At 32.2% G+C, this 26,634-nt stretch overlaps 2 protein-coding genes across 2 annotated transcripts in view; both read left to right on the top strand.

Annotated features, from left to right (window-relative positions):
• Positions 1 to 5,778, top strand: part of LOC118201750 (uncharacterized) — a 69,032-nt gene extending 63,254 nt beyond the window's left edge. The window contains exons 11-12 of the mRNA XM_035373904.2: positions 1,986 to 2,519; positions 5,410 to 5,778. Of these exons, the coding sequence (XP_035229795.1) occupies positions 1,986 to 2,519; positions 5,410 to 5,525 (650 nt within the window). The 3' untranslated portion in view covers positions 5,526 to 5,778. The remainder of the gene's footprint in view (positions 1 to 1,985; positions 2,520 to 5,409) is intronic.
• An 8,076-nt stretch (positions 5,779 to 13,854) lies between these two features.
• The window catches only part of wbl (endoplasmic reticulum protein 29-like protein wbl), a 49,379-nt gene continuing 36,599 nt past the window's right edge, over positions 13,855 to 26,634 (top strand). The window contains exons 1-2 of the mRNA XM_035373897.2: positions 13,855 to 14,119; positions 18,554 to 18,692. Coding sequence (XP_035229788.1) covers positions 14,006 to 14,119; positions 18,554 to 18,692 — 253 coding nt within the window. The 5' untranslated portion in view covers positions 13,855 to 14,005. The remainder of the gene's footprint in view (positions 14,120 to 18,553; positions 18,693 to 26,634) is intronic.

The raw sequence follows: 26,634 nt of genomic DNA, 5'->3' as shown, positions 1-26,634 counted from the left end.
TTTTTCTGATGAGGCTATCTGATGAGACTGAATGCGCATTATATTTGAAGATAAATTATTCCAATATCGATGGCTCAATTAATCTCTATCAATCTTTCTAAGAGTCCCTGAATCATCAGTATCTGAAGAAGTTATTACTTCTTCAGTTATCTTTGAAAAAGCCTAATTCTATGATTCTCGAACATTAGTCAGTTCCAGAGTAAATATTTTATCTTAAATTAAAATGTAAGTGTCTTTTTATTCTTTACTGTGACAGTGAAATTGATTTCATTGAAGTTTCTCGCGTATATAAAATTCTTTTGTGAAACTGATATAAAATAAAATTTTTATATCGATTTCTACCTTATATATAGAAAAGTGCAAGAACACGGAGATAAGGCATCTTTGTGTAATAGATACAGTCTAGCTCAGACAATGGGAAAACATAAAGAATTCGCTGAAAGTTGAATGCTTATTGTGTAACTCCTATAACAGTATATTAATATCATAGTGCTGTCATGTCAATTCTAACAGTGGAGTCTTATCACTTGCATCACATCAAGTCCTTCATATCATATGCGTAACCAATCATAGTACTAAATCTAGCACAGTCCAGTTATATTAAAATTTCTTTAGGGTATCAACATGAAACTTCATACCCAAATATTTAATTTTCTTTTCCAGCGAAGTGGAGTTATTTAATTCAAACTGAACAATTTCGGAATGCAGAATTATAGCTAAAACGTAAATTGTTTCAGTATTATGTTATGATCTCCGGAAAGGCTTGCGTCTGCGACTAAAAATTATCGGACAGTTAAAAAGAAGCTTTTAAACCTCTGTGTCTTTTAGTCCTGCAATTATTAATAATATTTATTTTGAAACACCGTTACTGTTATTAAACTATTATACTAAAAGGACCATTATACTGAAATACTGATAGGAAGAAAACTGCCCTTTCCTCCTGACAGAAATTCTCTTCAATTTAGAGCCTATGAAAGCTGTTCTTCTTTAAAAATACGACGCCGAATGTGCGAAATACCATTTCAATGCAATAATTGCAGAGATGAAGTGCATTCCTCTGAAAATAATAAAACTAATTATAAAAATTCTTAGATTTAATTAATTTTGATAAGATCTAAATTTTATATATTTTTACAAATAAAAATATGAAGACTTGTGTAAGGATAGAGAAATTTCACAAAAACCAGGTCCAGACATTTAAATTAGTATTTAATACATAAGAATTAAGAATGTGCACATGAAAAGCTTTTTCTTGTTTCAGTCTTTGCATCTCAATAACTTATAATGTTAGTTAAAGTACAGATAATATTAGTTTTACTGAAAAACCAAAACATAAAAATATGAACAATTGGATTTCAAATAATTTTTTTCCTTTATCCTATAATAATAATGATAGAAAATTTCCAGCAAAATAAAATAGCCTTTAATATTATATTTGCTCGGCTTTGCTGCTCTAAAATTATTTATCAATGATTTCAGAGAGGCAGATTTTAGAAATAAAGATTGTTTCTGTTCTACAGTATAACTCATCCCTAATGTTATAAGTCAAATAATTCAAATGCACTTGGCGCACTGTTTACAATAAAAATGCAAAGGTAACGTACTTTTTTCTTATTAAGAGTTAGAAGAGATGTACCTAATAAAGAAAGTTTTCCTATTTTTTCCCAAAAATTCGAAAATTATACTTGCAGACATTTAGTTATTGGGAAATAATTCCCAAAAGAATACTTCAATATGCGAAGTAACTTCATTATGCGTAGAATTTTAATTCACTGTGCGTCGTAACAAATCAGTTTGGATGTAATCAAATTTTGATGATTTAAGAAATCTTCCGTGTATATTTTTGAAATCACATGTTCTCGTATTCAAAAACTTCAATAGTTAAATTTCTTCCTGGTATGTTTAATACTTGCGAATTAGATTGCTTCAATAAATCTTAATTTCTTTTATAGCATGTGTCACTTACTATGCTGTACTTTTATAAGTTTCAGAAAAAGAAAAGCAGTCAGAAGTGAAGTATGGTATTCGTGTTCGTACTCGACCTACTCATGTTCCAGGACCAACTAGACCTGCCCTCCATCAAGCTGCAACAACAACCACCAAACCAGATACTAAAAGATCCACTACTAGATCAGATCATACAAGAACAGCAACAAGTAGGACATCAGACTATGTTCAACAACCAACCAGCAGTACAGTCGCTCCTCAAGTAACAACTAGCAAGACGGCAGAGTACGTACAAGCAACAACTAAGAAAACGCCAGAATACTTTCGAGCAACAACTAGCAAAATACCTGAACATATTCGAACAAAAACTAGCTGGCCGTCCGAATATACTAGAGCAACAACTGGCAATATGCGATTCAACCCCAGTAAGAGACCAGACTATGTAAGGACAACCACTCAAAAGCCTGAAACTAGCAGCATAATTACAAGCGCACGTCCTGTTACTACCTCTAGTACTACCACAACACATACTCCTCTTTTTCCAGATCCATGGGGATTATTTAAAGTATCTGGTAAGCATCATATTTATTACCAAATGAGGAAAATAAGTGATTGATGAATTCATTTAACTTAAGATAAGATAGAAACCCGTAGTTCCCCCCTCCCAGTTTTAACAGATTAACTTTTTGCCTGTAAAATGATTATGAATTAATGTGCAGCGTGCTTCTCTGTAACAAATAATTTATCCAGGCTGCGCATAGCTTCATTTCCTCATGCTTATAAGCATTAAATCGACTCCGATTTGTTACGATAAAGATTATGAATGGTAGTAATAGATACACATATATTTATTTGCATAGGATGACAGGCGATTTTAAGAATCAGATATATCTTATAAGTATCATTTTTTAAACCATCATTACCACATAATGAATCATTAAAAGGAATGTCAAGGCTTCGTTGTAGAACGGTAAATTTCTTTATTACATTATTAAAGTCATTTAATTCTTTACTAGGAATAGTATAATGAACGTTTTTGACTTATACAGCATTTTAATTATTATATTCCATTACCATTTCTAATTTATTAGTTTTATTAAAAATAATAAACACTAGCCGTTTTCCCAAACCTAAATAGTGGAATCATTTAAAAATATTTTTAATTAATATTCACAATGCACTAATTTATTCTATATCTCTTAAACATTCCATCGCGAATAAGCTTGTGCCGATTTGATAGAATTGCTCAAAGCACTACTGACACAGCAAGATAGACTAAAAATTTCTACTTCAGTTGTCGATAACTTACTTTTTTATTTTTCTAGCATTAATCATAACCTTAATACTAGATTCTAACGGAGCTTAATACTAAAGTATTAAAGTAAGTTTTTTTCTGTTTGTTACTTGGAAATTACATTTAAAAATTGTCTAAGGAATCATCGAACTTCCCTCGTGGGCATTTCTGTCCTATATATAGTTAGTAGATCCAGCTAGCAAACTGGAAGATCTGGAGCTCGAGACTCGAAAGGAGCACTGTTTGTTTTTCGTGTTTCTCTGCCCTGAAAGCCTTTAACAGACTAATCAAGATTGACTAACTGGACAGCAACGCATATTTCGTATGCTTTAGTCAAAGTATTTTAATACAGTCCCCTTTGAAACTGATGGTTGGTATAGACACTGATGACTTAGAATCTGGCTATTGCAAGCCATGCCTGACCATTTACCTTGTGAAACTCCTAGCTAAATTTATAAGGTATTTTTATCCTCCTTTCTGCATGCCTTTGTGATGTAATTTCAACCGTATTCTACGCGTATTCGAGAGGTCCAGAGCTCGAGTCCCGGCGAAGGCACTGCACAATTTTCACATCTGTTAAAAAAAAAAAAAAAAAAAAAAAAAAAAAAAAAAAAATTAATGACTCTACAAAGGGATTGGTGAAAGCGGGTTAAATAAGATATTCATTTAATTCTGAGATGATCTGGTCGCTGCTCCTTTATATTTCTTTACTTAACGGACGGCTCTTTCAGATAGCTCTCTTTCCGCACATTGGATGTGATTTACCTGTCTTCATATTATATCAGTCTGCTCCTATGTATTGTGACTTCTGAAATGCTATAAAAGTGGTCTCAGATGTACCCGTCACAAAGAATGACTTCCAACCTTGAACTCTTAGATTTTCGGAAAAAAAAAGTATTATGAATCTACTCATCTAGAAATACATCATAGTAAAAAGATTAACTGCTACTATTCTGTATAATAAAAATAAAGCAGTATACTGCTATAATCGCCATATAGCAGTATTTGGCTACATACAAAAAAAAGTTTCAAAAATTCAGTTTTGAAGATCTGAAATGTCGCCAAGGTGATCTAGTCTTGCAACAAAACTATCAAATAATAAATGAAGAGATAATAAGGGAAAGATATATTTTGGCGGTCCGCACATGGTAATTTAAAATAGAAAGTGATCAAAACTAATGAACATATAATATTGATGAGCTACATGGATAACCATACATCTGTAACCATATACTAATATGATAGCTTTGTGGATTGCTAGGATACGATCAACAAAAATAAAAGAAATGGATAATTCGACGCAAAAATATGTAAAGAATAATTAAAAGACTTCTCTTTCTCAAAATAATGTGAATATTTTCCAGAATACTGAAAACATTTTACAGGTTATGTAAAATATCTCTCCATTTCATGAAATAATGCTTAATTATGTGTTTCTAGACGAAACAAATTTGACTGCAAATTGTTACACTAAAGAATGCCTTTTTATAACACTTGAAATCAAGACAATAATGCGATAATGTAATAATTAATAATTCTTTAAACTGTACTCTTAATTTTTTAAATTGTACTTTTCAAGCTCATAAAATTAAGTATTAATTCATATGATGTTATAATAAAGTAATTAGATTTTTATATAACTCTAGAAAAAGCTATGCTTTCTAATGCCACTCTAGTTTTATTCTGCTGGTTTAGCTCTTACTAAAAATAACTGTATGTTAAATAAAGTTTTGAGTTAATTTTCAGAATAATGATGTAATACTGCATGTACGAAATGTGCTCGTTTAAGTTTGTATTCCTTGACAGTTTTTTTTTAATATGGTTGGGCTGAGGTCTATCATGCTAGTGAAACAGGAACAATTCTGAAATCGAATACGGACTCATAAATGTGATGATTCAGAATGTTATTAAATTGAGTGGGTGGGAAATAACATATTGAATTTTCTTTAAAATAATTATAACCTAAGAAATATTTTGAAGTGAAATAAGATTTGCTGTGTTATTCAATAAAACGGCTGTTGATTTTTGCCTGTATAATTTGTTTTGATATGCGTATTCAGCTTTGTTTTTAAAATTATGAAATGCTCTAATTTTGTAAACATTGAACAATACTGCAATTTTGACAATATGTAACAGATGTTCTAGTAATATTTTTTTACTAATTACAGGTTGCAACATCTATGGCAAATTTTTCAATATCAATGATCAAGTTGAAATTTTAAGTGGTCCCTGTAGCCATTGTATATGTACAGCTAACGGAGTTGAATGCAATGATATTTGTTAAGTTTAGAGTTGAAACTTCATAGCAATGCATAAACTATGGAAATCATGCTTTAGTATTTGTAATGCATAGTGAACTCCTTAAAGCGTCAGTGCATTGTGCATTTTTTCATAATGCTCATTATTAATATTTCTAAGGAAAACCAATGAACTACTGGAGCCAAAGCGAATAACTAGCTGTTTTGTCTATGTTTTTAAACTGTAAATAATGGTCTTGTGAATGTGAATGTAAGAAAAATAAAGATTTATATGAAAAAGTGTTTCATCAATATACAATACAGGCAAACTAATTATGCTACATATGTGCTTCCATTTCATGTGTTGTTAAAATTTCGATGCGACTATATCATCTAATTACCACACAACCTCATTTATATATATTAGCTTTCAGTCCAGTTAGCGGAGAAAATCACGCATCAGCCAAACACAGTTGATTGCCGAGGTAGCAGATCAGACGGAATCTGCGGTACATAACGCAAAGCAATTGTAATTATGTTTGGGCAAACAAGTAACTATATTTGGGCAGTTGATACCAAATATAGTTTAGTTTAATTATGTAGAAGTCATCCTGAACATGGATGATCTTTTAAATAATTCATCCACCTTTGGTATCAAATTATTAAATTAAATTCTTTATATAGATAACGTTACTTGCATTTGACCTTATTTGGAACACTCATATCAAACGCGTAACGGACAAAGTATGCAAAAGTATGTCCATCTATTTTATGATTAAGCCTCTTTCAAATTTTGTTTTCTGTTTAGATACACATCTATACAGCAATCATTAAGCTTATCTTAACTTACGCCTCACTATGATGAAAAATTTGAATTAAGTGAGATTTAAACGAGCTGAAGAATAAATTTCTGAAGATACAGTGTGCTGTTTATTTTAATTAAGATATTAAAATCTGCCCTATACTCTACCGTTCCTTCTGCTTCTATCAGAATATATAAATGAGAAGAGTTTTAGAGTAAGACACTAAACTAATAGAAAGGAAGAGTTGTTATCGCTAGCATCTTAAAGCAACTCTTTTGGTTGTATACCATCCGAGTGGTAGTTCTCTGCACTGGTGAGCTGCTATTTTGCTGATGTATATTCAGTAAATGGTTCGTAAAAATGACCGAGAAGGGTACTAGATAGATTTTAGCTTGTGAATTATACGTATCTGAATTTACATATTGTCTATTATTCTTAGTAGGAACAGAGGTAAAGCGTTAAGCTCTTTTTTCACTTCACGTTAAAATCTACAGTAAATTTTAGTTTTTTATTTTATTCTTCTGTCCTGCTAATTTCTCCTCTGAGATTTTAGTAGAAGCGGGGACGAAAATACGTCTGTCAAGCTTAAAGGTTAGACTTGTTTTAGTTGAAGGTAAAGGGCGTTTAAGCCTGTAAATATAGTTAATTTGCGCAGTATTTCATTAAAAACAGCATTCTGTGCAAAGACATAAAAATTGAACAAATTAATGAATATCTATAAAGAATTAATGGTGGGATATTTTACGAAGTCGCGAAGAGCAACATTGCTACTTAGTTTAAGAACTATAATCATAACAATTGGAAAAAACAACTTTACCAAGGCTTTATTATTACCACATCCTCAGGGCTACGGATTTCACCCTAACAAGAAGAGAGCATGACCTTTGTCTCACAAATTTTTCACTTTATTACAGAAGACCTTAAACTAAATGTAAGTGTAAAGAGATAACGCATACTTTTAAAAAATAAGTGAGAAGATCGAAATTAAAAGTTCTAAGCAGCATTTATTTTATTCCAATTCTAGATACCATCAATCTATTCGGCCTATATGGGGAATAGAATGACGGTATCCTATGGAGTTATTAACACGAAGTTCTCAAATCAAATCCCTCTTCCTTCAAAACATTTTTATTAGTGTTATTATTTTTTTAAATATTATTTCATTTTAAAGAAAATTTATTCTTAAAATATGTTTTAAAAGAATGAAGTAAAAATTGAAACATTGCAAGACGTTTTTACTGAAAACCTTTTATTATTTTGCTTTAATATAATGTATTTTTCACAATTTTATACACGACTTATAAATGTTTTCTATTTTTACATGTACATTCACTTTAAGGTCTTCTGTGGCGCCGAACCTGTATAGTGGTTAGCGTCGCTGACTGCCGCGACGAAGGGCATGGGTTCGAGTCACGGAGAAAGCAGGGATGTTTGTAAATGTTTAGTGTCAGTGCGGCATGGCGAGATTCCAAAAATGCGGCAAGCCAAATGTCACCTCGTGTGGTTTGTGGAAGGAGAGAGGGGTGGGATAACCTCGAACCCATCCCTCCGGGGTGCTTTTCATCAAAATTGGGGGCGGGACTGAGCTAAATCGCACTCTCACCTGCATGATACTCAAGGGTTTTGCCAACGACAGGCATATGCTGCGCTTCTTGCCACGAGAAATTTCGTAAGCTTGGCTGATGTTACGGTCAGACAAGTTAGCATAAGTAACAACAACACGATCTTCTGTAATTATGCAGAATTGGGATATAATCGGCGATAAAGTCTTGCGCTGTCCTTGTTAGTTCCGTATATTCCTGATTTTATAACGCATCTTTTAATTTCAACTTCCCATCTTATATTTGAGGATAATGCTGCCTTTCCCCCTTTTTCTTTCCCTAAGATCATCTTTTAAAATTTTCCATCTTGAGACCATCTTAGCATTATTCTCTAAACTGCATTTATTTAATGGCCACATTCAATAACATCTATAATTACAGTATGTATGAAAGGGTCACATTTAGGTATTCGTGTAATATAATATAAAAGTAATTAAAACAGTGCTTGTATAATCAGGGTTAATTTTAAGAATTTCGGGGCCTCCTGACTTGAAGCATATAAATCTCCTAAGGATGTCTCTTCTGAGTTTTTACTTTCTATGCCATATAAGGGTTATTGCATAACTTATTATCATTAAAAATTTCGTTTCAAAAATGAAAATAATAGTATTTGTGTAAAATTATTTGCATATTAATGATTTTCAAAATAATACAATTTTCCATAGAGAAACAGAATACAATTGTATTAAAAAACTAATGCAACACTCTAATATTAATATACAATATTTTTAGCTAAATAAATCTAAATAATATAATAAATTTCCTCTAAATTCAAAATTACAGCATATTTAGCACTAACATGGTCTCTGCCACCAAAATGAAACAAATAATCAGGTCTGTACATAAGCTGCTCATGTTTCGTTAGAACAAAGCCTCAAAAACATACTTACAATTTATTTACATTTGATTCGGCATGCAGCCTTGCACTACATCAGAGTTCGCTTTTATGTGTACCTTTCTTATAACGGTTCCCCGTTATAAGGGGGAAAAAAACCACTATGCTAATTGATCACCTGACAAATACCGTGACCTTCGTGAATTTAGATGGCCTGGCCAAAGTCATGGGATTTTGACGTCACGAAAGGCGTCCGAACTTTCGCTCCGCACTGTGGACTGGACACTGCAAGCGAAGAAATACTACGTTAGTTTGCGTGCTGTTCATTAGCGTTGCACTGTGGTTTTTCATTATTCATATATTTTTTATTACTAAATAATGTTAAGTAATTTAAGTAAAGTAGTTATGCTGTTTTGGTTTTTAAGTTCACACTGATAGTTAAGTTTACATATTTCTTTAGTATTTGTTACTAAATATAGCTATCGACTTCTATGTAGAGCCAAAATGTATTAAGTCTACTTTCATGCCTGCACGAGGTTGCGCTGCAGGCTTCAAATCGAATTACAATAAAACCAATCGATATATACAAGTATTCAAGTTTCCAAAAAATACATTAAAACGGAATTTCTAGATGCGTTTTATCTAGTTGTCCAAAATACTTATCTGAGAATCCGACATCTCCGAGGACGAGCACAGAGGAAAAAGAGCCAATATGGATAAACATATTTTTAATGATTTTTTGGAAAAGGACAAAATTGCATCTTTTGAGAACTTTTCTTCTTCATTATGGAATAAACTAAATATTTCAGATAATTCAGATTTAATTTCACATAAAGTCTGCTGATGGAAATTTATATTTTATTGCTCAGTTTTAATCTGCAGCCTAAAATTGGGAAAAATATCTGTGTGTCTCTTCATATAAATACAGCAATGTTTCTTGGGCAAGAAGCTGTTGAAATGGGAGTATTTAAACATATATTAAATGAAAATACTAAACTGACTTTATGGGCTGAATTTGAAAGCATTTATAGTTATGTCAAACGAATAGTAATTAAAAACATTAAAATCGAACTATGACTTACCAATATATAACTAGGAAGCATACATTGAATAAAAATCACTTGAGAACCTTAATTGAGGAATAGGACATTTTATTTTAGAACAAATGAAGATGTGTAGTAAGAGTAAAATGGCTAGAAGTTATTGGGTTTTGCATATTCGTTATACATTGTCCCACCAGCCCCCACGCGCTAAAGTGGTACTTTTGATCTGGGTTCGAATCCAGGCGAAGGGGTTGGCTGCAAAGGCATTTTCGTAATTTTTCCTATGTATAACGTGTATACGAGCCAGGATTCTTTAGAAAGTCCTCCGCGAAGGCATTCCTCAGACAGATAGCCCTAGTGTGTTTTGTAATATTAAACTAAATCAAGTCAAACCAAATCGTTATACATTAAAGAAGCTGCTTGTTATAGTTGCCTCTATGACAATCAACTAATCTGCCTTCCATGCACTAGCCATTTCTGAAAAATCCTTGGCCTGTTAAAGCTTGATGTATCAACGAACAATAAAGCTAACTGCAAGTATGTAAAGGTAAAAAATTACTGGGACATAAACAATTCGTGAATTTATATATTGTTGAAGTTCGAGTGAAAAAGGTAACATAGAATAGGGTAAAAAAATAATTGGCTTTTCTGAGAATGGTATTGAAGCATCTGTTCAGTCTTTTACGATTTCTTCTTTATTATCAGATTATAAAGATATCATTACATTAGTAATAATTCGCTTGCTGTAATGTTGCACAATGTAATTTATGTAGGCAAATGCCAAGAGGATTTTGGGAAAATTTTTATTTTTCTGCGACTTTTGATAGATAATAACTGAATGAATAAAAATATATTTGCACACTTTTTGAAAGCTCTGAAATATTTATAGTTTCAAAGCATTGGATATACGAGTATTACTGATCGTTCATTCAAGTTATTCTGAAATTAAAAACAGCAATATTTATTAATAAATAATTGTATTGTGTTATGTCTTTTAATTGGTTAAATAGTGTTTATATTTTGTCAGTTAATTACTTATAGTTTGGAATCTTTTCATTTCTTTCCTTCTCTTTTTCTTCATAGCTGCGGAAATAAGCCTGCAAAATTTGGAATCAGTGAAATCAACAGTAAATTTTGTAAATATATTTTTCGGAGTATTTATTAAAGAATTTTATTTTAGTATTTAGTGGAAGTAAGAACAATCAAACTGTAAAGATTTATTTATGTTAATAAATAGCAATCTTTATTTATTTTAAAACTTTGTTTGTCAGCAAATCCTAAAATGTCATTACTATGCAGTATAAAAATAATTGTACAAAATATCGTAAAACATTGGGTAGAAAATTTCATGAATATTTTTTTAAATAATACCTATTAAGTTATCAATCTTATCTATAAATGAATAAACGACCTTTTATATACGTTTTTGCATAAGTCTCTGAAAATTTAATTACTATGCATTATTTAAAACAAAAGAATTTAAACATATAGCGAAACGCGCTTATCCAAACCTAAAGCAAATTCGCGGAAACGTCACTCTATAGCTAACCAGGCCATGTTCTTCCAGTTGGTCATGCAAATACCCACACCGATGAAAGCGCACATTGATAAAAGCATACATTGGTAAAAGACCACGCAGATGCCCACACTAATAAAAGCCCATATAGTCAAATGGACACATGATTTTTATCATCATAAAATGTATTTATAGTTTTAATTATAATAAATGGAGTATTCAATCTGAATTTTAATATCTCCAAAATATGTCCGTTTGTATATTTTATCACAACTTTATTTGTTTATTTTATTTGATAAACCCGAAAATGCATTTTATTATTTATTTACTTATTTAACTTTGGTACGTGTATGTGAAAATGAAAACTATCATTATGAAGTTCCTCACATGCTATTTTTAAAGTAATATGACTGGGATTAAATATTATCAAGTTTTATTATTAAAAGTATCAATGCTTTAATTGAAAAACAATTGAATTTTATTTTCTTCCCTTTTGGTTTTCAGCGTATCAAAGTGGACTAAAGTGGATGAAACGACTAAAAGACCACGCAGGTGCCCACACTAATAAAACCCCATATAGTCAAATGGACACATGATTTTTATCATCATAAAATGTATTTATAATTTTAATTATAATAAATGGAGTATTCAATCTGAATTTTAATATATCCAAAATATGTCCGTTTGTATATTTTATCACTTCTTTATTTGTGTTTATTTTATTTGATAAACCCGAAAATGCATTTTATTATTTATTTACTTATTTAACTTTGGTACGTGTATGTGAAAATGAAAACTATCATTATGAAGTTCCTCACATGCTATTTTTAAAGTAATATGACTGAGATTAAATATTATCAAGTTTTATTATTAAAACTATCAATGTTTTAATTGAAAAACAATTGAATTTTATTTCCTTCCTTTTTGGTTTTCAGCATAAAGTTAATCAAAGTGGACTAAAGTGGATGAAACGACTACCAACGACGACTAATCAAAGTGGATGAAACGACTACCATCAAATTCAAATTCAAAGTTCCACTGCGTCCTTTCATCAAATTCAAAGTTCCACTGCGGCCAGCATTCAATTTCACCTCCCTTTCAGTTTTATGTAATTAGGCACGATGAAAACTTGGTTAAGAGGAATTTTACTCTTTACTTTGAGCTTAAAGAGTAAAATTCAAAATATTTCTGATTGAAAACTTTTTGAATGTAATAATTATAATTTGGCGATTTTATAGAAAATGAATTCCAAGTGTAACACCATAATCTTTCAACTATAACAGTTTGGGGCCCACCAGCGGCCGAGCGGTAAAGTCGCTGAACACTGGTAGTTCGGTCCGAGGTTCGAATCCCGCGAACGGGGCTGGCTGTATGGGCGTTTTCGTGATTTTCCCCATGTGTAACGTGTATACGAGCCAGTTTCCCTTAGAAAGTCCTCCACGAAGGCAACCCTCCCCTTAGGCAGATAGCCCTCGTGTGCTTTGCCATAATTAAATACACACACACACATACACACACATAACAGTTCGGAATATAAGTGTTTTTAATTTTCGTTTTATTTATTTCTTTTTTTGGAGGGGAGATGGAATAAATCTTAGAATTCAAGACAGGCGCACATATCTACAAATTTAAGCACATTCACCTCAAACCATAGTAATAAATATGTATCCTGTTATTAGAGTTTGTGAAGATTATAAATAGCTATGCATATAATAACTTCTAATAAAATTTTGTAACTACATCAAATAAATATCTATTTATAGAGTCATCAAATTCAAAGTTCCACTGCGGCCAGCATTCCCTTTCACCTCCCTTTGTCGGAATTATACGAGGGATACTTCCCTTTGTCGCGTAAATATAGTAACAAAGTTACACATACATGTAGATAGATGCTTTTAATTAGATTATTTTGATTGATTCATTGTTCTATGTACATATAGGGTTTTATTTCAGCTGGAGCCCAAAATAAAATGTGTTCCACTACTTTAATTTATTGTTAAATTATTTGTTATTAATTTAATTAATTTATTTTACCTTTTTCATGAATCTGCTTTGTATAGCTGAATAAAAATAGGGAAAAAAATATTAGTTTCAACGGGGCATATATGTCGGTGTGGGTTTTTGTCAGTGTGGGCTTTTATCATTGTTTTGAAATGAACTGGAGTAATAACTGGCGCGAGGCGCTGAGCCTGCGTACTGAGTGTTTCCAATGTTTTGCTTGTAGACAAAACGAAAGCTGATCTCGGAAGCGTAAGCGTCTGTTATGATGAAAATAAAGAAGTGTTGGCTTATTAAGTTTTTTTTTTTTTTTTTTTTTTGTCTTTATTTTAATGCAATGTCGGATATTTTCTGTGTTCTCCGTAACAATCAATGCGGGTTTTATCAGTGTGCGCTTTCATCAATGTAGATATTTCTCGTGTGGGCAATTATCACAGTGGGGTCTTTTTTGTGGGCTTTTGCGGCTTTTGTCGCGTGTGCTTTCGTCCAGTGGGATTTTGTCTGGCCGCTATAGGAGGCTTATCCTTGGGAAGAGCGTAGTGCTTGGCTACAAACACAAGTTTATCTTTCAGAATTGGCAACAGTTGAGGGAAAACGCAAAATTTGTTTTTATTTCGGTATTATATCTATTGGTTGTGGCATATTAATGCCTGTGTCTTTGGGCAGTTAATGCATTTGATTACGATTTAGTTGGATGATTAAATTCAAGATCGTGTAGGGCATTTACAATCATGTTCTCAAGATATTGTGCTAATTTGGCAATTATATTTATTTTATTCTGTAAAGTTGGTGTAGGGACCGGCTTGAAAGGAGCCGTGTCTCTAGACTCATGGACTTTTGACAAAGTACGTATTTCTATATAACGAAAGAAATTAAATGTGTGTTTAATATATGTCGCAGAGCATTTTTGTATTTTATTCCTTTAAATGTTGGTTATAATATTTGCGATTCTTAAAATGCTATACTATGGAAATTGATTGCTAATAAGAAATTATACTTGTATTTAATGAGATAAGTGTTATTTAACGATCATTCATTAACATACCAATATTTTATCGCATTTGTATCACGTATCAACTAATATGATCAGTGTAAATAAAATCAGCATGATAGTTTCGTTTTACAATCTTGAATGTTTACTGTGCCATTCGATTATTTGCTTTGAATATTAATTATTTTACCTAATTGTCATAAAAAAACTCGCGTGTGTTTTAAACAAATAAAATTTATGAGTTGTTCATAAATTTCCAAGGCACATTTGTATTGAATGTTTCTTAGTGATTGATATTAATGATTTCAGTTTGCATTGATGATGCTTTATACAAGTAAAGGTTATTAAGAAGTAAAATTTCTTATTGCTTTGTAAAGTATCACTATATAAATTGAATCTATTGTCTCATTTCATGTATTTGGACATAATCATTTTCACAAAACATCTTTGGCATGATAATTTTCATAATTTAGTTTCTTCTCTGTCACTGTATTTACATTGCTTAACAACTTGCTTTTCCATGCTGTCCATAGAAAAAATTTTGAAAAATGGAACAGTGTTTAATCATTTTTACCTCCTTGTACCAAATAAAGAAAGTATTGTAATCACAAAAAAATTCAGGTTTCTAATTTCAGTGGAAATATCCATTTTGAATATTTTTTATTTTTATATTTTTTTGCATGACATCTGTATGTATGAACAGAATAAAGGATTCTTTATTCCAAAATGGATAGTAAAATTGATTTTAAATGTTCCCTCGGCTAATCTTTAGAATATGGTAACAGGTAGTTTGGCGACATTTTGGTAAGGCGATAAAGGTTACTAGCTAGGACTTTAGCAATAATCTGAGAAGTACACAGTTCGAATCCCAGATTATTTTGTCTTAGAGAAATAAGAGATCATGAGACATGTAATGTGACATTTTCCAGAAAATTCCGATCGTGACTGTAGCTAATAAGCACTTAGAAACAATTTCGCTGCTAAAGTGCAGAATCGCCCACTTATTTGTTTGGCGCTTTTTACAAGAGTAAGAAGAATTAGAATTTTGTCAATTTTCTTTGACTTTTTCAGTGAAAATAGGTCGATGTGTACATAGTTAAAGTAAAGAGTGTGCGCAATGCCATTTTTGTGCAATTCTGGGATGTTTTTTTAAGTGAAAATAGGTGGACGTGTACATGGATACCGTGTATGTGCGATTCTTAAAAACGCGGCAAGCGGTTTGCGATTCTGCACTTTCTCCCAATTTCGCTCCTAATCTTCGTCATGTTTAAGCATTTATGGTCCATAAAAGTTCTAGTATAAACGTAATTCGGCTAGCAGATTGCTGAAAAAAAATGTTGAGTTAAAAAAAAAAATGCCTTTACTTCGTGAAAACAAAATGGCGTCCAAAACAAAACTAGCAGGTTGCTGTAGCAGGGTTGGTCGCCAAAAAATCGCCAAGTTACCATAATGTAAAGATTTACCGTTCCCTCCCCCCCAGCATCTGTATGTATGTATCTCGCATAACAAAAAAATGCATTGAACGTTGAAATTTTATGTATGAGACTGCTCTAACATCTAGTTATGCACCTCCCTTCTCTATTGCAACTGCCAGTAAAAACCAAGTACATATATACAGTACAAAGTCTTTAATCCGAACTCGTCGGGATTTTGGCGATTCCGGATTGGTGGTTTTTTCCGGATTATAGATCATCAATTTAAATCTGGTAAGATGGCATGCAGAAATTATACAATTAAAAATATGAAACCGTAATTTATGAAATAAAGAGCAATTATGATCTAAAGGGTATCAAAATTTACAAAAAAAGCTTAATATTTATTTGTTTACTTTATTAAACATTTCTTCTAACATGAGCATGCGTAAAGTATACATTACGCATAGTCGAAATTAGAAAATTGGATTAATCTTTGGATTATGGTAACTTGACGATTTTTTGGCGAAAATTTGGTGACCAACCCTGCTACAGCAACCTGCTAGTTTGTTTGGACGCCATTTTGCTTTCACAAAGTAAAGGCATATTTTTTTTTTTTTTTCTTTTACTCAACCTTTTTTCCCAAGAATCTGCTAGCCGAATTACGCTTATGCTAGAACTTTTATGGAACAAAAGTGCTTAATCACGACGAAGATCAGGTTCAAAATTGGGAGAAAGTGCAGAATCGCAAACTGCTTGCCGCGTTTTTAAGAATTGCACATACACGGTATCATCCATGTACACGTCGACCTATTTTCACTTAAAAAAAATTCCAGAATTGCACAAAAATGGCATTGCGCACACTCTTGACTTTATCCATGTACACTGCTAAGGTCCTAGCTAGTAACCTTTATCTCCTTACCAAAATGTCGCCAAACTACCTGTTACCATATTCCAAAGATTAGCCAAAAATTGCAACCAGAAAACTATTTGATGTGTATTCATGATATTTATAATGACAACGAAATTGATTAAAATCATATCGGAATATATCGAGATGAAACACTACATTTAGTAAGGAATTATGAGCCGAATAAAATAAAACATCTGCTCTGAAGATGAGGATAGTGCTGATAGATCAACTTCCAAAGCAATTTCACTTTTTGTTTAATTCACATCGAAACATGCTTTCGCTTTGTAGATCCTTTGGCAGCTCCAGAATTGGAAACTCTTTTTGACGTAATCGAAAGTTCAACCTTACTTTTTATAAAATTGCTCTAACAGTCTGCAAAAAATAATAAGCCGGATCCAATTAGAAGATTAAGAAACAATGCAACATGCAACATTAACTGAAATAGATAATTAGATAATTTTAGCCTAGCTTATACCATCCATTATACATTAAATGCTCATGCGTTTATGTATGTGCAAAAAGTTTGTAGCTTTGAGGTCCGGATTATGGACGTCCGAATTAAAGACTTTATACTGTCTATATATGTATATGTACCACTTACTCTGCCTGGCTTAATAGTCCCTAGCCAGCCTTTATACTTGTAATCATTGGTTGTAGGCATATGCTTCTAGTTACAGAAATATTTTAAATGTTGAAAATATTCATATTTTTGCAGTTTTAAATTTAAAAAAATTCAATTTTAGACAAGTAATGAAATCTAATTTCCAATTTGTTCTTTTCCTATATTTACATTTGGGAAAGTTTTATACTTATTATGAGAAAATAAAAGTATGAAAAAAATTAACAGGGGTATTTAATTTCAAAATTTGTAATTTTTTATGTCACCTTTCAACTTACCTTGAGGAATCAGTTAATTAAGTTAGAATAATTTGAGGAAATACACTTAAATGAAGTGTAGCGAAAGATGTGTGTAATATAATGGGCATACAAAGAAGTCGTGGTGTCCACATCAGATTTTTCAGGACTGTTTTAAAGCTATTTATGAATAAGCTGGAAAATGAAAAACCCAGCCACCCGAAATTCACTTCAAGCACTTGAAAGAAAAAGAAAAATTATAAGGTGTGGTAAGTTTTCAAACCTTCTGTCCATTCTAGACATATATAGTCAGCCATGAGATCGATACAAGGTCTGTGTCCTGAATGATGTCAAAACCTTACCATTATAATAAAATTAAAGAAAAAATAATTGAAGGCCCCCATGTAAACGAAATCTAAAGAACAAACTTATAACCCCTATCAGCAGTCCTTGTGCTTGCCTGATGGAGCAGTGTAAAAAAATAAATGATCTCCCATCGCTATTGCATCGTGTTTGGGCTATTTTATTGATAGCGAAAAAAGTGTATAAACTAATTCTCTTCTCTGAGAAGGGAGTCAGAGAATTTCTAATCAATATGCTGTTGAGGATCCTTTTTAACTGTTGCATTACATGGATCGCATGTAATATGCGCTGCAGCATCATTTCTAATGTGAAACAGAGGATGGAAAATTCAAAACACTATGTATTCTTTTGCACCAAACTAGTAAACTGTGAAGCAGTTTGATTCGTTAGAAAAACAGGAAGTATTTTATATTATGCTATGAGTAACAAAAACGGAAAGTGTTTTTCAGTGCTCTTTGATCCAGATCTTTTGTCTATATCTTTTATTCTGGTGCCTGCAAGCATAGCCATTACTATGCCAAAATTACTTATCTTTCCTGTGAAGGAATCAAAAGCAGAATAAACAGAATTGCTTGACCTTCCCTAAAGTCAGATTCTCATATAACACTCCATGATGACAGTTGATGACCCATAATTGTTTTAATTATTTATGCTAGACTGTATTTTGTGCTTTTATTTCATGAAAAAAGTGACATAATAAAGTTTTATTCTATTTTTCTCTATATGAAACTTAACTGTTTTTCAGGCAATTTCTAAGTTTAAGGCAGCCTTGGTTAAATTTGATATTACTTACCCATATGGAGAAAAAGAAGATGAATATGGAAAAGTTGCTGAATCTGCACGTTTTTCACCTGATCTCCTGATAGCAGAAGTTGGTGTACAAGGTTGGTGTCTTTTAAACTTAAAGTGGCCTATTTTTAGAGGGAAATATGTAAAATATCTGTTACAATCATGGACACTTCTTAGAAGTTTAGATTTGTCTAAATGCATGCAGTGATAAAGTTTTAATTTCCTATTCCAGCAGTATTGGGTAAACTCAAAGTCTTGCAGTGCTATAGAGTTCTGATAATCAGTGAATGCCTGTAATCTGCTGTTTTTTTTTTTTTTTTAATGTGAATAGACAAAGGTACTTACGTATTAACGCCACCACAGCTGCAGATTTGGCGGCTTTTAAGTGCCGCCAATCTATACCTAAAATTTTTGCGACAAATCATAAATTAAAACACTTTATTTAAAATCAAAGTAGTCAATCAGATTTCAGTGGAATATGGGTCGATATAGAATTTAACATAGACTCAAAACAGTCTCTATTTTCTTTGACCTGATTCTGTCACCATATGAACTCTGCTAAATAAGTTTTTAAATGTTGTCTCACTGGCCCCCTATGTCTTGTTCCTCCATTTAGCACTGCCCCACATTCTCTCAACTGTTTGTGTATGAACTCCTGTATCAGGATCAATAAAATTCTATTTATGATTAACTGTAGCATGTAAGAATCCTTCGTTTTCTATTCTATTTGTTTGGTAACCTTTCCAACTGTCAGAATAAATTGTGCTACCATCTGCAATGTTTTCAATAATTTTATTAAGAAGGGTATAGCCAGTTCTATTAGGAACAGTGACTACAAACGAATCTTTTGTTTCTCTACATGTACCACGAAACACCCACTATTCGGGTAATACTCGACCACAATTATTTTTACGCTTGGTAAACAAACTTTCATCAATTTCCACAATGCAATCTGGTCCACCTACCTTCTTGTTTGGTTTATTTTCCATATCCGTTAAGACACGTTCCAATCTATAACAGTTTTATCCGATAAATCAAGTTGCTTTTCACAAAATTTAATCAACGTCAACTCCTTGCACCAGCAGTATAGGAATCTCAAAGCTGAACAAAATGGAATTCTGCTTCCTTCAAACCAGTTTTCTTTTCTAAGTCCCACTTGCTGATCACACTGTCTTAAATTACATTTCCAAAACGTACGTTTACCAAAATAAAGTTTCATATCATGCAAATTGGTACAATTTAATTTTTTTGGTAAAATATTTTGCTCCTGAAAAATTAAAATTGCATCTTCTTCTGTGTTTGGCAAATCCCAAAGACACATTTTCATAGCACTAAAAAAAGGCATCAAAAATCAGCAAACAACAAGGCAAAAAGGAGGAATCCAAAAGAAAAACTGCGTGTGAACAACAGGATTGCTCTTTATTGGCGCATCAGCGCAACTTCTGCTGTGGTGGCGTTAATATGTAAGTACCCAGACAAAATTTTACTTTTCAGAACATTCAGCATAAAAGATTTAACAGCAGTTTTTTTGTTTTTTTTTAGTCTAAAGGCTCTTTGTCCTTGAAGGACTATTGTTTTCATTTTGCGATTTTGCGTTGAATCACTATAAATGGCGAATCCATTTTCAAACTGTTGCCACCAAATGTTAGAGTCCTATTTGAAGAAATTAAATAATGAAAAATCTGCATAAATGTATGTATATTTCTCACATTGTGATAATACAATGGTATATAGAGCCATCGAATTTTGAATGACGCAATCCTCCTGGGGGCAGACCTTTCTTATCTTCAGTGCACGGAACTATGTGTTGGAAATTCTAAATATATGCTCATTTTAAAATTATTTTGCGACATTGCTATTGAACTGAATTTTATGGCTTAAGTGCTAAGAACATGATATTTAATAAATAAAGGTAACACACAAAACATTAAAAAACGCCCTGTAGGTGTAATTTAAAATCTGAAACCATTGAGATTTTTTTTTTTTTTTTTTTTTTTTTTTTTTTTTTTTTTTACTTTCTGATTATCTGCACACCTCTTTGTTGAAAAGTTGTGAACTTATTGCCAACTAATTTTTAACCAAGCTAATACACGAAAGGCAAGAGCTATTTTCAAAGTGATGGTGCACTAAGAATTCTATATAAGAGCAATCAATCAGTGAAACTAAAAAAAGCAAATAAAACATTTACCTTTTTCAAGAAATTCCCCTTTTTTTTGTGCTTTTGTTCTTCCTATGTTCTCCTATTTGCTACGAAGGCGAATTACATAAACTCAGCATTGTACAGTACTGATATTGTACACCTGCCGAAACAAACATGTTGCATGCATGCTTGGGTTACCCTTAAATCCTTTTTATGATCATCATGGGTTGCCACATAACTATTTTGGTGACATACTGCTTTGCTTCCTAAATTTCGTGACTCTTCAGTAGAGCGGGTAATCAAAAAGTACCTTTTTTTCTTATGTGTATATGAAAATAATTTTTTTTAATGAAAAGTCAGCATATTTATAACATAATTTGATTGAATAAGGGAATTTGCTGTATTTTAAGGATTTTATGTGCTTGTGTTTGTGCATTTTTTTATAATAAACAAGCATCATGAATCTCAGCATATTTTGGGGTGGGGGTGGGCTTTAGGTGTAGATCCTTATTTTTGGCTGCATATTCTGTTGTTTCTTTTAATATTAACTTTAAATTTATATTGTTAATTTTAAAATCTAATGGCTTGTGTCAAGAATTTGTGTGTTTCAGTGTTTGTTGTGTTCAAACTTTACTGCACTTTGCAGCTGCTTTGTTTATATGCTGACAATGAGCTAATGCATTTACATTGATAGCAAATAGGGATAGATTCTTGAAAATAGAATTTGTTAAGATTTTTTTTGGCATTAAAAACAGAGAACACAATGGAGAAAAAGAGTCTAAAGAACAAAGAAATTTTCTTATAATAAATCTAAATTCTGTCACTTTTCGTAGTGTTATTAATCCATTTTTGCACGTACAAAATGTAATATTAGAATTAGCATAGGAATTTAGAGAAATTGGTGCTATTGGAGGCTTTATAAGCAATATATGATATTTTTCCGTTTTGCCGGCGCAGACGATAAAGTCACCAATAATGGTACAACTGATACCAAACGGAATATCCTCGCTGGTAACGTTTTACGTCTCATTTTCAAAACAAATCCCACCCATTTCTTATAAGATTGATTGTTTCTTTCAATACATTACATAGAATTTTTACTAGATAGTTCAATTTTATGCTCTAAGGCTATTCGCGGTAATTAAGTCAATTAGAATGAAATCGCTCACCCGAAGGCGAAAGTATAGAAAAGACAAGGGTTAAATTCATCAGTTCTAATGAGAATGCACTAACGAAATAAAGCACTGCGGTTTTACATAATTTCTGAGTAAGCTATTCGTATAAATTGAAATAATTCTTGCATTTAAACTTTTATTCCAAATTAAGATTTAACTTGAAATTAATGTAGATAATTACTGAGAGAATTAGATTTTTGTAGCGTAGTTTACATGAGATGAGATCACTAGGGGTCACGTGATTGAACCAGCGAATCGGGATTGTTGAACCATCATAGTAAATTCTTAAATTAACGTCTTTTTACAAATTTATTGGCTTTTTAAAAAATTTTTAAAAATATTAAAATGCTAATTCAGAAGTCAAACAACAAAAATCAGCGTTAATTTACAAAATTTTCACAGGACTAGTTTCGATGGTTTTACCGAACCATCATCTTCAGCTGCAAAACCGCAAATGAACAAGATAGGAAATAATGTTTAGATAAGATAAGAAAGCCTGGACAAGAATAAGCAAGTGGCGCCATCTGTTGGCGAAACCAGATCTAAAACATAATTTCTCTAAAAGCCGAAGGCAAATTTGGATTGGAATTAGGATCGTTAACTAGAACAGAAAGATTTTTATGAATGTGAAATGCCTCTAGAAAATCCAGTTCTCCAATGGAAGATGTTTTTTGAATAATTTTGGCAGCAGAAAAATTGAAAGTGTGATTTTCGGACCAACAATGTTGAGCAACAGAAGACTTCTGTGTTTCCTTTTTTCTAACATATGCCTCATGTTCTTTGACGCGAAATTTTAAGGCTCTCTTAGTTTGGCCAATGTAAATTAAACCGCACTGGCAAGGAATCCTATAAATACCCCAGGAATTCATATCCGGAATGAGGTCCTTGAGTATAGAAGTTGGAATTTTATTGATGGGAGAGTAAACAACCCGAAAGTTAAATTTCTGCAAAATATGTGCTTATAGCTAATTGATGGAAAGAAGGGAATGACAACAGAATTTTTATAATCTCCTAAAATAAGAGTGTGGCTTTTAGTGTGTTGAGATGAGAATTTTTTAACTGCTTGATTAATAATGTTGGGTGAAAAGCCCCTGTCAATAGCTATTGCTTTTAAATAATTTAGTTCTTCATCAAGGGCTAGTTTGGAGGAGCAAACTTGAAGAGCACGGAAAACATAGGAATAAAATGAAGCTAACTTTTGTTTAGTCGGATGACATGATTTAAAGTGTGGTGGAAGGCAAACCGATGAAGGTTTACGGTAAACTGTAGTACTGAAGTTGGATGTGTTATGTGTGACCAGAATGTCGAGAAACGGAAGAGAATTGCAAGTCTCAAGTTCAAAAGTGAACTGAATAGCAGGATCAATAGAATTCATTGTTGAAAGAACTCTATTTAAATCATCTTTATTACCTTCAAACAGGGTAAAAGTATCGTCGACGTAGCGGAACCATGCCGGGAAGTTTAAAGTTTCAAACAATTTTGATTCATAATAATGCATGTAGATATCAGCTAGGATGGGACTGAGGGGGCTTCCCATGGCTAATCCCTCAGTTTGCTTGTAATATTTATTTTGGAAAACAAAATGTGTTTGTTTCAAACAGAGTTGAGTGAGAGAAATTAGTTCATCAATTTCGATGCAAGAGAAATGAAATTCGCGAAGTCTGGTTTCTAGACATCTTAATGCACCCTCCACTGGGACATTGGTGAATAATGATTTTACATCAAAAGAAACCATGAGTAAATTACGAGGAGAAATGTTTTTAACCTTTTTTACAAACTCTATTGAATTTTTTATGGTGTAAATGTTATTGTCTAATAGAGTGGAAAATCTAGAAACTAAATGTTTAGCTAATTTATACGAGGCAGTACCTAAATTTGATACAATAGGGCGGAAAGGAATACCGCTTTTATGAATTTTGGGAAGAGCATATAATCTGGCACAATTCGCAACAGATGGGATAAGCGAATGTTTTAAGTTGCTTGAAATGATTTGCAAAGATTTGATCGCAGTTTTTATTTTGGATAAGTCTGAAGGTGAAGGATCTTTAGGGATCGGATTATATGGTCCTTCGTTTAAGAGTTTAGTGACACCATCGATGTAAGTGTTCTTATCCATGACGACTATCTGGCCACCTTTGTCGGCTTTTGAAATGACAATATCCGGGTTAGAATGAATCTCGCGCATTGTAGCTCTTTCTCTCGCAGTTAGATTTGGTTTCAAAGGTTTATTAAAATGTTTATGCCTTCAAAATATAAAATTCTTAGAATAACATTTGTTAAAATTTTTTATGTGTATACTGTATGTTGTCGCCAATAAAGTCTGTTTGGCGAGATTTGCGCCGGCAAAATGGAAAAGTACCCAATATATTTATTTATTCCCCCTCCCTTCATGAGCATTAAAGTAACTTTCAAAGTAAATTTGTGGGTGAATGTATATTTTTATGTAGAATTCTTCAGTGTATTTTCATAAAAAGATTTCTTTATTTCCTCAAGAAATAGTCTCTCTTCGCCATGTTTTTACCTCGTTTGGACTTAATTTTAGGGGTGTGTGTAAACAAACCAACTTTGTATGTAAGCAAACTGTATTTTTAAAAATATAAGTTTTATATTCAATAAATCATATTTTGATAACTTTTCAAGTATGAGCATTTTAGTTAGTTATGTGCAAGCAATCCACACTTAATGTAAAATTTGAAAGGGAGAAATGCAAACAGATCGTGGATATGACCTGTAATCAACCATCAGTCTCAAAATGTGCAGATTATCATATTTGTGTTGTATTTCTCAAGAAGAGTGATTCAACATATCTGTGATAGTGAATACAAATATGATAAAAAAAATTACCTCAGAATTGTATGCTATTACATTCATTACCATACTAATACATTTCAAATAAAAGGATAATGATATAAAATTAAGATATTACTCAAAATAAAATATTTTAAATACTACAAAATAAAAAATTCAATTTAACTGACTAATTTTTCATAGCATCCATTGCTGCTTCCTGTGGTTTGGTAGTTTTGGGAGAAACGGCTTTTCTGTCAGCCTCAATAACTTGTAATAAAAAACTGTTTTTTTGTTTTGTTTGTTCTTTGATCTTCATTGTACTTCATTAAGGAGCTAAATGTGAGATCATTTACAGGTGTTTCAGTTGGTTAGAATACCTGAATCTATGTACAAATATAAACTAGAGCATCACATGTGACATTTCACTCGAGTTCTTGTTTTAAAAAATGAACGGGCAGTCGGGCAGTCATGGTAAAATGCTTGAGGTTGACAAGCTGGAGTGGTGTTTAACCCTTTCGTCCCTGAATCTCATTCACCTAGTTTTTCAGCTTCAGCTTCTGGTTGTTTTTGCATCAGTAGGCAAGCCATTTTAGAGCTAAAATAAAAATCTTAATTACAAACCTAATGGTACACATGTGTACCAGTAATAATACTGATTCATACATGTACATACCAGATAAACAAAACAATAAATAATTTCTAAACTCTAAGTAATTCATACATACCTGATATTATATTTCTTTTCTAAATATATTTAAATTATGTATAAAATCAAGTTTATTCTTGTACAAATTTGCTGTAAATATATAATACAAGCACTCACTGGTTTATTAGCAAACACAACCTCGCATTTAGTGAAATCCGCATGGTGTTACACACTGGGGTGATGGCATGGTACTTAAAATTCTGTAGTGGTACACACTTCATTTAGTTATAATGTTAAATATGTTCTGCAGGTGTTTTTAAACATCAGCGGTATACATGTGTACCATTCGGGATGAGAGGGTTAAACATAAATAAAAGTATGGCAGCTTTTGCTAACAACACATCCATTTTGTCAACTGGAACTAAAATAGATGGTTTCATCACCTGCATCTTATTGGTTTCCACGCAAGTTGCTATACTTAGAATTGATGTCCAGATGTATGAAAGATCGAAGGGAAGTTCTCTATTGCAACATAACTTGGTGATAATTTCAAATACTTCTCTAATTTTTAGGCTATTTTTATTCTGGGTTTTGGCCATGATTTTGGCTTTTCCTCGCTCAATTATTAAGTGAGGATGCTTGGTAAAATATTTGACTAAAGATTTTCTGTTTTCATTGAGGAACTGGTTGGTAGAGAGCTTGGAGCTATCTTTATGATGATTATGCAATTTTACTGATAATTTTTTGGATACCGAGTTGACGTCTTGAGTTTCTGTCCTTGTATTTTTATTTCAAATCCATAGAGTATAAACATCTGAAATGCATATTGTGGCACAGACCCTAATGATGTCTTCTTTCTTCTTAAAAATTTCCAAATGGATGGAGTTGAGGTAACAGCAACTTTATAATCAAATCTTTTAAACTTGGAGCAGGTGCATGGAATGACTGGGTAGGAGGGAAAAGTTCCAAGAAATTTATTATTATTTGATGCTTGCATTGGGAACAAATTTACTTTTTGAGAAATGACTGTAGAAATATGTGTATTGGTTTTCTTGGTTTCTTTAGAAAATCGGGGGGGGGGATATCTATTTTCAGCAATTTGTAGTATGTAATTATATTCACTTTCATAAAACTCTGTTGAAGAACTGGAATCCATGGCTAAGTTTCAAGTAAAAAAAAAAGGCAGTTGTTTTATGTGAATGAAAAAAAAAAAAAAAAAGTCAAATGGGATTATTGCTGAGTTGCCAGTAAGTTTGTCTGATTATAGTCTGAAGACTTGCATTTTT

This window comes from Stegodyphus dumicola, chromosome X2 (genome assembly GCF_044657685.1).
Source record: "Stegodyphus dumicola isolate Sdum_Otavi_A_Nest chromosome X2, ASM4465768v1".
Lineage (NCBI taxonomy): Eukaryota > Metazoa > Arthropoda > Arachnida > Araneae > Eresidae > Stegodyphus > Stegodyphus dumicola.
The sequence above is the reverse complement of the archived record's forward strand: the minus strand, read 5'-3'. Positions and strand labels throughout refer to the sequence as shown.